Source organism: Myotis lucifugus, unplaced genomic scaffold (assembly GCF_000147115.1).
Source record: "Myotis lucifugus unplaced genomic scaffold, Myoluc2.0 scaffold_532, whole genome shotgun sequence".
In the NCBI taxonomy this organism is placed as follows: Eukaryota; Metazoa; Chordata; class Mammalia; order Chiroptera; family Vespertilionidae; genus Myotis; species Myotis lucifugus.
The window spans coordinates 110,671-121,642 of record NW_005871580.1 but is presented as its reverse complement, the minus strand read 5'-3'; the positions used below and the strand labels follow the sequence as shown (position 1 = coordinate 121,642).

General features: G+C 40.1%; 1 protein-coding gene across 1 annotated transcript in view; it reads right to left on the bottom strand.

Moving 5' to 3' along the window:
• Positions 1–1,157: 1,157 nt before the first annotated feature.
• The window catches only part of LOC102419360 (3-oxo-5-beta-steroid 4-dehydrogenase-like), a 53,951-nt gene continuing 44,136 nt past the window's right edge, over positions 1,158–10,972 (bottom strand). The window contains exons 6-8 of the mRNA XM_006104011.3: positions 10,419–10,584; positions 4,664–4,746; positions 1,158–1,200 (exon numbers count right to left, since the gene is read on the bottom strand). Coding sequence (XP_006104073.1) covers positions 1,158–1,200; positions 4,664–4,746; positions 10,419–10,584 — 292 coding nt within the window. The remainder of the gene's footprint in view (positions 1,201–4,663; positions 4,747–10,418; positions 10,585–10,972) is intronic.

The following is a 10,972-nucleotide window of genomic DNA, read 5'->3' as shown; positions in this document are numbered from 1 at the left end:
TCTCAAAATACTTTGAAGTGATTTGACAACTGAGATCAGGACTCAAGTTTCTGTTCTTTCATTTTCGTTTCTGTTCTCCTTTTTCTTCCCTCTCTTCCCAGTGCTAAATTTGTAATAGGAACTTGATCAAGGTTATTTTAGTTGAATTGAATTCAGATGACCAGCCCACTACCCGCAGAACAAAATGGAGATCCATGTGGTGGAGTAAGTTACCATAGTTTATTAATATTTGTGAACAATACATTTTCCAGAGCACAGCATTATAAATATTAATATTAGAATCAGTGGAAATAATGAGTACAGATCAAATGTTTTTAAAGTGATAATTTCTCAGAAGTATATATTTTCAGGTCATTGAAGATTATAAGCAATCGGTTTGGACAAATAATTTTAATTTTTTTAAAAGAATTTTGTGGACAAATACTTTTTAAAGACCTCTCTTGCTCTGTGAAAGTGACCCGATATAAATGAATAAAATATATTGCTTTAGTTTAATTAAAAATAGATATATTTCTCTTGTAGAATTCTAATAATCTTCTTATTCACTTTGAAAACCTTAGAGTAAAATTACCAGTGATCTTTGGAACTTGCTACATTGAAATTGACACAGTTATCCCAGACATACTTTAAAAATTTTATAAAGCTTTTTTCAGTATGTTATTAAAAGCCTTCTTTTAAAATAGTTATCTTCGGACTGTCTTACAATACAGGGTTTTATATGTGAATGTTGATAGTCTGAAGCCATTTTGCATAATGCTGGTTGTATGATACATGGGAGCAGGAGTGATAGGCAGTAAGTGTGATCACCAGTTATGTTGAAGCTCGTTCCCTTTAAAGCGTGCAAGAGAAAACTAGCAGTTATCCATCCCTAAAGCTGGGTAAAATGAATAAAAAGTGATGGAAACCCACAACCAGCAAATCATTATGGCTTTGCTGACAATTTAATTATTTAATTCCCAACTATTATTTCAACAGATTTAAACATTTTTTTCTTCAACTTAGCTAAGTCAAAGTCACTTCTCTTATACAGAAGTTAAGCTCATCGCCACTTCATCTGAGGGTAGTAAAACCCTTTTCACTTCCAAGTGTGGGGGAATCACCCAGCCAAAGGTCATGGTACACACGCAGGGAAAAATAAGTGCAGGAGGTCTCTGAAGTCAGTATTCATCATGGAATGGATATTCAGGATGACCAGAAAACCTGCCAAAGCAAGGGAAAAACTTTCATTCCAAAGTCACACAGCTGTATGTGTTACTAGCATCTTCTGAGTATTTCAGCGACCACTCCCTCTCTCTGTTAATCATTCCTTAGGTTTCTTACCCACCTCCTCCCAGGTTTCATCAAGCCAGCACTTTTACGAATGCCCTGGAGGTTTCAGTGTGTGTGTTTGGGCATGGAGGGGGCTGGTTGCCTCTACACCAACATTTTGCTCAGAACCAAAACACAGGAGGTGAGTGAAGCCTGCCTCTTTCCAACTCCTCCCTCCCTTCTGCTGTCCTGATAGCGGAACCACATAGGCACTTCTCTTCACAGCTGTCACCAAGCAAGGTCACCCTCTTCTCAGTACAGTGCTTCCTCCCCCTTCTCACTAGGCCTCCTGAGAGTTGATAGTTTGAGATCTAGAAGGTGATGACCAGCAAAGGAAGTTTCTGCTATAATGATGACAGTGATGATGTTGAACCTGTCTCTTAAATAGCAATAGCATAGTAGTCATCATACAAGTACTATGAGCTTTCAATTAAAATATACATGGACACAGACTATAGGGTCGTGAAGGCCTGGGGCAGGGGCCAGGGCAGGCTAGAAGAGATTAATGGGGGAGAAAGGGGACATATGTAATACTTTCAATAATAAAGATTTAATTTAAAAAATTAAAATATAAATTAAAATAAAATACAAATTAAATTAAAACAGAAAAAGGCTGTGAAATCCAGTCAAGAATAAACTGGATGAAAAACAAAAAAGACTCATGGCCCAACATGCCTAAATAATACATTTTTTCGACACACGGGGCCTAATATTTGTTTCTCCTTGATGATTTTTCTATTCCTGGTATGATGACTTATTTTTTCACTGTATCTAGAATTAGGTATTAAACATTTCAAATGTCAGAATAAATAATATTACCAACTAATTGTCTATAAAAATAATCAGTACATTGGTGGACTGACTACATCCAACTATCTCTTCCTAATTTAATATTTATTCAATGGAAACCCTTTATTATCAAAAGCTATTAATTAACATACATGTTTTTTATTTCTGAGTTTGTTTATTCTTTCATTCTTGCGGTTAGATGTCAAAATTTTTTCCCCTGGAAAATTCACAGTAGGAAGCTATTTTATTCATTCAGAAATGGATTCAGAAATTTGATATTAAGGTAGTGACAGTAGTTTTTGACTCTTGAAATACTTGGGGTCCAAAGTATCCAAAGTATATGAATTATTTTTATGAGCATTTATATTGCTCACTTAAAGAGAAGATTGTAAAGAGAAGATGACTATTCAGGTTATCTGAAGAACTGATAATATTAATAAAGAATGATTAAGAAGAAAAAATTGTGTGTATGTAAATACATACCATGTGTGTGTATTCACTTTTTATTTTCAAGGACCGATAATATCCTATCTAACAATAGACAAAGATTGAAATTAACCATACCTCCGTTATGCTTCCCATTGGCTAGTCAGCGAGATAAGCAAATTAAATGCCAACAAAGATGGCGTTCGGCAGCCATGCAGCTGAATCGAAAAGAAGGCTTGCTTGCTCCAGTGATGGAGGAAGCAAATGTTCCCCGCCTGCCGCGGCCGGGCTCTTTGCTCCAAAAGCCACAAAGTTGCAATTATATAAGCTAAACAAACCCCAGATACCTGCTTTTAGCAGGCCGTGGCCTCGGAGATGGAGCGGCAACAAAGTTTCAATTACAGAAGGTAAATAAATCCCAGAATAAAAAAAAAAAGGAGAGGCTGGGAGCTTCAGTCACCCGCGGGCTTGGGCAGCCTGAAAACCCTCAGCCCCTCAGCCAGACTGGACAGGCACCCCATTGGGGACCCCCACCCTAAAGCAGGTGTGGCCACCCTGAAAACAGCCATCAGCTCCTCATCTAGGCTGGCCAGGCACACCAGTCGGGACCCCCACCCTGAAGGGGGTGCAGGCAGCCTGAAAACAGCCAGCAGCCCCTCATCCAGGCTGGCCAGGCACCCCAGTGGGGATCCCTACCCTAAAGGGGGTGCATGCAGCCTGAAAACAGCCATCAGCCCCAAATCCAGGCTGGCCAGGCACCCCAGTGGGGACCCCCACCATGAAGGGGGTGTGACTAGCTGCAAACAGCCATCATCCCCTCATCCAGGCTGGCCAGGCACCCAAGCGGGACCCCCACCCTGATTCGGGACAACCTTCAGGTTAAACCAGCCGGCCCCCACCCAGGCACCAGGCCTCTATCCTATATAGTAAAAAGGTAATATGCAAACTGACCCTAAAAGCAGAAAGACTGGGAATGACTGGTCACTATGACACACACTGACCACCAGGGGACAGACGCTCAATACAGGAGCGTCAGGACACTCTCACATGGGAGGAGCTCTGCTCAGCCACAATCCAGGCTGATGGCTGCCAGTACAGCGGTGGTGGTGGGAGCCTCTCCTGCCTCCTCAGCAGTGCTAAGGATGTCAGACTGCAGCTTAGACCTGCTCCCCGCTGGCAAGTGGACATCCCCCGAGAGCTGCCGGGCTGCCAGAGGGATGTCTGATTGCCAGATTAGGCGCAATACCCCAGGGAGCAGGGGTAAGCCAGCAGGTAGTCATCCTCTGAGGGGTCCCAGACTGCGAGAGGGCACAGGCCGGGCTGAGGGACCCCCCTCTCCCCCGAGTGCACAAATTTTTGTGCACCGGGCCTCTTGTTTAGAGAATAAAGGGCTACCCCATTAAATAACCGAATCTGGCAACATTTGAAGAAGTGTTAGGAATTTTACTTGTAGATGGATGGAGCTAGAATGGTGGAACTAGAAGTTTCAAATCTTATAGGTGAGCATTCATCTAAAACTAATTTCTTGATTAGTCAAAGAACATATATACATAGCCCATGGATACAGACAACAGTAGGGTGATGGCCAGAGAGAGGAGGGGGTGCGGTCTGAGCTGGGTGGAGGTGGGTAAAGGGGGGAATGAGTACATCTGTAATAGTGTCAACAATAAATAAAATAAAACTAGTTTCTTGGCTCTCAACTTGATGCTCTTTCTACTACACTCCTATGTATCTGTCTCAGGAAGTATTTTTTATTGATTCATGCATCACTTTGATTTTTAGGAAGAAATACATATGGTGTTTGAATAATTGTGGTGTGATTGTATTAATTTGAATTGTATTATTTATACACTATGACTAAATTCTTCTTAAGGTCTTTAGCCTGCCATGCCTTAACCTGTCATAGGATGTGATATAAATGCCAGAAATCTACTTTTAAATAAAAATGTAGATTTACAGGGAGTTCCTAGAATGAATGTAATTTACCCAGACCAATTTAATATTCAGAATATACTGCTCAGTGGCCTTTAGCCTTGTGCTTTCTGGGGACATAGGTCCAGGTTCATAAGAGCCCACTTGGTGATGCTTTTCAATCTAACACTGCTGGGTGGTACCTGATTAAGGATCCCTAGGAGCTCACCTGAGCTGACCCGCTAAGCGGACATCTCTATTCAAGGTTTCGATGGTCTTCATTTCTTCTGTAGTGAGAGAAAAGTCAAAGATCTGAAATAACAGAAATAAAAGACAGATGTTTAAAAAGATAGAAAATGGGTCAAGCTTGGGATTATGGAGTGGGTCCAGCAATTGGAAACCTTCTAAGATTTATGAACATCTCTGAAAATGTCTAAGAGGAGTTGGTGTAGTGCTGGGGGTCCACCTAATGGAAGGGGAGCAGGAATTCTCTTCTGCTTCTTTGTCTTAAGATAATTCTGCTAGGGACATCTTACAAAAAATTTTAAATGCTGTGAAACAGTGTATGTTCAGGACATCTGAAGAATTCTTATTATTTCTGGATAAGATGCTGAACTTTTGATTCTGGACTTGAGTCTTTGTACACTTAAAAATATTCCCTTATCTCTAAATTTGCTTTTGTACTTTCAAAAAACGTTTGTTTTGTCCTTTTAATCACTTCTCTCATTATTTAAAAAATATTTTTATTGATTTCAAAGAGGAAGGGAGGGGGAAGTAGAGAAATATCAGTGATGAATGAGACTTGTTGATTGTCTGCCTCCTGCATGCTCTGCAGTGGTGATTGAGCCCGCAACACAGGCATGTGCCCTGAATGGAATCAAATTGTGACCTTCTGGTTCATAGGTTGATGCTCAATCACTGAGCCACACTGGCAGGGCTGAACAGTAAAGTTTTGAATCCATGAACACTTTTGTTTCAGATACCTCAAAATTTGTAGTTTTTGTTGTTGTTTTTGTTAATCCTCATCTAAGGATAGTTTTCTATTGATTTTTAGAGAGAGTGGAAAGGAAGGGGAGAGAAAGAGAGAAACATCGATGTGAGAGAGACACATCAGTTGGTTGCCTTCACATGAGCCCCTGACCAGAATCGGGAATCAAGCTCTTGACCGGAATCAAACCTGGGACCCTTCCATCCCCAGGCTGATACTCAATCCATTGATCCAAACCAGCCAGGGCATAATTTGTAGTTGTTTTTTTTTAAAAAAATTTGATGAGCCTACACATTAGTCATGCAGTGGCTCTCTCTTTTAAGATGGCTAAAAACAGTGTCAATGAATTTTACTGTGAGGTATTTGGGAAAGTGTTAAAATACTGACGGTAGTTGATATTACTGTCTAGTATTCTTTCTTCTCTTGGCTAATAACAGAATCCCACTTTTTCCTTTTATGAACTTCCCTTCCACCATCTAGTAGGGCTGTTTGTCACATGACCTCAACTCCAGCATTGGAATAGGGATGACTGTCTATGCAGCTGGTATCCTTAAGTTGAAGCAAACGGTCATTTAACATTTTGAAAAACTAGAATTTTAAGTATTATGCTAAATCTACTCTGGAAAAACAAAGCTGGGATGATATCATGATTTGCTGAATGTGTTGAGCCCACTGTTGACATCTACTGTTCAGAAAAACAATACATTTATTTCAAAATATGACAATGTACCCAGTCACTCAAGAACTCTGATGGAGATGTACAGTGATATTAATGTTTTCAGGCCTGCTAACACAACATCCATTCTGCAGCTTATGGGTCCAGGAGTAATTTTGACTTTCAAGTCTTATTATTTAAGAAACTAGTGGTGCGGTGCACGAAATTCGTGCACCGGGGAGGGTGTGTTCCTCAGCCTGGCCTGCACCCTCTTCAATTTGGGACCCCTCGAAGGATATCCTACTGCTAGTTTATAGGGATCGTGCCTAAACCAGCAGTTGGACATCCCTCTTGCAATCCGGGACTGCTGGCTTTTAACCGCTCACCTGCCTGCCTGCCTGCCAGATTGCCTCTAACCACTCTGCCTGTTGGCCTGCTCGCCCCCAACTGCCACCCCCCCCCTGCTGCCGGCCTGCTTGTCCCCAAATGCCCCCCCCTGCCGTCTGATCACCCCAAACTGCCCCCCCCCTGTTGGCTGATTGCCCCAACTTTCCCTTCCAAAGGCCTGGTCACTCAAACTGTTCGCCGGGTGGGCTGGTCCCTCCAAAGTGCCCCCCCTAAAGTTCTAAAACATCCAACTGAACCAACCAACTGGCCCCCTGCTGGTCTGCTTACCCCCAACGGCCTGCCTCCACCAGCCTGATCACTCACAACTGCCCTCACCTCTTGGCCTCTAACCGCCTCTACCTCGGCCCTGCCATCATGGCTTTGTCCAGAAGAACATCTGGAAGGTCTCCTGGAAAGGTCTCCCAGTCTAATTAGCATATTACTCTTTTATTAGTATAGATATATTTGTCTGTAAATATGGTTATGATTGCAGATATGAGTAGGACCAGGTAAAATTTTATAGAATGGGCCTTTTATTACAGATAATTTGCCATGTATGCATTTTTTCTAAAGAAGTAAAAATTACTTTAAAAAATGTTTCAGGCCGAACCCGTTTGGCTCAGTGGATAGAGCATCGGCCTGCGGACTGAAGGGTTCCAGGTTTGATTCCGGTCATGGGCATGTACCTTGGGGATGTGCAGGAGGCAGCTGATCGATGTTTCTAACACTCTATCCCTCTCTCTTTTTCTTTGTAAAAAACCAATAAAATATATTAAAAAAATAAAATAAAAATAAAAAATGTTTCAGGAAGACTTTGAGAAATTTACAGTATCTGCTGTTCTTCCAAGAAAGTTGTCACTTTTATGCCAGAGTGAGAATTATTTGTATGCTTTGTATGTCAGCATTGGGCCACTGTGACTGGGGGCCACTTAGCTTGACTTGAGAGTAATTATCTTGCTCACTGGCTGGGAGGGAGGATGTGAGGCAGAGGAGATAAATACTCGGTTCTGGATTATTCATAGATTGCTGACTTTCTGGATTGATTGTGCAAGCCCCTCCTTTTATTGATGTCCACCTTCTATTGACAGACATCTACCCTGGGAGAGAAATGAGATGAAACTCTCTTTCTTTTCATTGTAAAAAGCAATTGAATTCCTAAGGTGTGATAAGGCCACCCAGCCATCCACAGTCAAGGTACACATTTTCATGGAGGATGTTCCCACTCTTGAATAAATTAAAACAATTTTTTTCCTTTTAATTTAAACTTTCTTCTATAACTGTTTTCTTTTTACTTAAAAGCCAGTTTTTTTTGAAACTACTTCCAAAGCTGTTCAAGCTGTATATGTCCTTGGAATGAATTTATAAATAAGAATTGAGCCGGGCTGGTGTGACTCAGTGGTTTAGCATCGACCTATGAACCAGGAAGTCACAGTTTGATTCCAGGTCAGGCCACATGCCCGGGTTGTGGGCTTGATCCCCAGTACAGGGCGTGTAGGAGGCAGCCAATCAATGATTCTCTCTCATCATTGATGTTTCTATCTCTCTCCCTCTCCCTTCCTCTCTGAATCAGTAAGAATATATTTTAAAGAGAGAGAGAGAGAGAGAGAGAGAGAGAGAAGAGTAAAAATGTTTGTAAATAAGAAAACATGTATTTGATGCTCTTAGAAAGTCTTATTTTCTTTCATTAAAACTTGTGCAGTATAGGGAACTCCATAGATTCTCTTAATTAGAAGAAAGTTAGAGGGAAAGGTACTAATTGAGAGTTCCTTTGAAAATGTGTCACATATATTTTTTTATGTTTATTTTTTTTAAATCAAAAACTGAAATGTTTTCTATTCAGAAAATATATTTGGATCTAAATATCTTCTATAATTTTAACCCTAAAATATCAATTTAAATATTTTAAAAATGGTTGGGATGTTTGTTTTTTTAAATAAGTTAGGTTACTGGAGTTCTACATGTTACTGGATCACCTGGGGTAATTTTCTGATTGGAAAATTAAGAATTATAGTCAGAGGGGAGGACATGAGAATTTTTAAAGGACATATTCAATTTACATTAGAAGCCGAACCTCTCTTATCATGTGACTTGTTTTGTATGTTTGTTAAACTATATTATCACATAAGCATTGCTGCTATTGGGACAAACAGTGACAGTTGATTTGGGTCACTTGAATGTCCACTGTCTGTTTTAATTTGTATGTTCATTTTGACTCTGTCATATGCTCAAACTTCAGTGGAAGTCATAAGAACCTATTATTTTTGCCTGCTCCCTCTTTTACTTTGGAAATATTCATTTTTACTCAGAGGGACCTTAACTTTGATGTAAGGGATTGTTTCCGTTGCCAACTGTTTTCTTCCTTGCCAAGTAAGAGAGTTGTTGTGAACTCTTCAGTGATGACTTCCCGAGGATATTTGCAGATGTGGTTGGGAAAAGTCATTTCATCCCTGATCTTTGCATGTCAGGTGGTGGGGTGCCGGGGTGCCGCCTCGGCTACGCCCCGGCTCTCCGATCCCGATGCGGCTCTCTCTACCTCCAATCACCATGGCGACCACCGGTCCGCCCGGCTTGGGCTCCGGCTCATTCTCCCTCCGATCGCCATGCGATCACAGGGCCGCAGGCAAGGCGGCCCCCACGCGGCTCTTGCCTGCTGCCAGGGTTTCTGATCACTGTTCTTTTGTCCTTCCCCTTTTGCCTCCCATCATTGTGCTTACATATGCAAATTAACCGCCATCTTTGTTGGTGGTTAACCGAGATCTTTGTTGGCAGTTAATTTGCATATCGCCCTAATTAGCCCATGGGAAGTGTAGCAGAGGTACGGTTAATTACCCTTTTTGTCTTTTATTAGATAGGATATGTTTCATAAGGCTATAACTGCTATAGGTAGGGATTCTTCTGATGGATCTGGACAAAGTAAATTGAAAACCTGGAAAGGATTCACATTGTAGATGCCTTTAAGAACATTCCTGATTCATGAGAAGAGGTAGAAATATCAACATTACAGGAGTTTGGAAGAAGTTGATTCCAACCCTCAGTGATAACTTCAGTGGAGGAAATAATCACAAATGTGGTGGAAATAGCAAGAGAACTAGAATCAGAAGTGGAGCCTGAAGATGTGACTGAATTGCTGCAATCTTATGATAAAACTTGAATGAACGATGAGTTGCTTTTTATGGATGAGCAAAGAAGGTGGTTTCTTGAGATGAAACTTACTCCTGGTGAATATGCTGTCGATATTGTTGAAATGACAAAAGATTATTACATAAAGTTAGTTCATAAAGCAGGGCCTGAGAGGATTAACTCCAATATTGAAAGAAGGTCTGTGGGTAAAAATGCTATTAAACAGCATCACAGATGACAGAGAAATTGTTTATGAAAGGAAGAGTTAATCAAAATGGGAAATATTGTTTTTTTATTGTAAGAAATTGCCACAGCCACCCCACCCTTCAGCAACCACCATTCTAATATTTTTAGAATTTTAGCCCATCAACATTAAGGCAAGACCCTTCACCAGCAAAAAAATTGCGATTCACTGAAGTCTTGAATGCTGGTTAACATTTTTTAGCAATAAAGTATTTTTAAATTAAAGTATGTACCCTTTTTGGACATAATACTACTTAATAGATAGTATAGTGAAACATAACTTTTATATGTACTGGGAAAGCAAACACATTCGTGTTAGTTTATTGCAATTCACGATTTATTTTGGTGGTCTAGGATGGCACCTGTAATATTTCTGAAGTATGCCTGTAATGTACAATCAGCAAAGCATTCCTCAAAGTGCTAGCAATAGTTTCAAATTCAGGTAAAATTAAATGCAGATATCAGCAGAGTGGGTCAGGGAGCTGTTATAAAATAAAATATGAAGGCATTACAAGTTTCTTCTTAGTCTAAACAAAATTCTTTGAATAAAAAATATCCTATTTTTTACATTTTCAGAAGCAATTCTCTTACCTGAAGGTTTTCTTTGATCATTGTAGGGTCATAGCTTTTAGGAATGACAACTGTCCCTCGCTGGATGTTGAAACGCAAAGCAACCTGAGCTGCAGTCTTATTGTACTTTTTCCCCAATGAGTTTAGAAGTTCATCCTCTAGCAATGGTTCGAAATATACACCCAACCTTAAAAAAATAAAAACATGCATGATATTTAGCTAGATCAATGAGAAGCAGTGGTTAATCAATCCTCCTTCTCTGTCTTCTTATTTACCTGGCAAACTACCAGGCCATTTCAGGTCACCTGTAAGCAATTTCTGTGATTACTGAGTCCTCAATGAAGAGTTATTCTTTGTGTGGGAAGATCAAGAGAGGCAAATTTATATTGCTGCCTTTTTGAGAAAGTAAATTTGTTGTTTTTTTTTCTAACCTATGTATTTTAATTGGCGCATTTAAGCCATTTACATCTAAAGTGATTATTGATAGGTACATATTTATTACCATTTTGTTATTTTCTTATTTTTTTATTTTTTATTTTTTATTTTTATATATATATTTTTTTATTGCTTAAAGT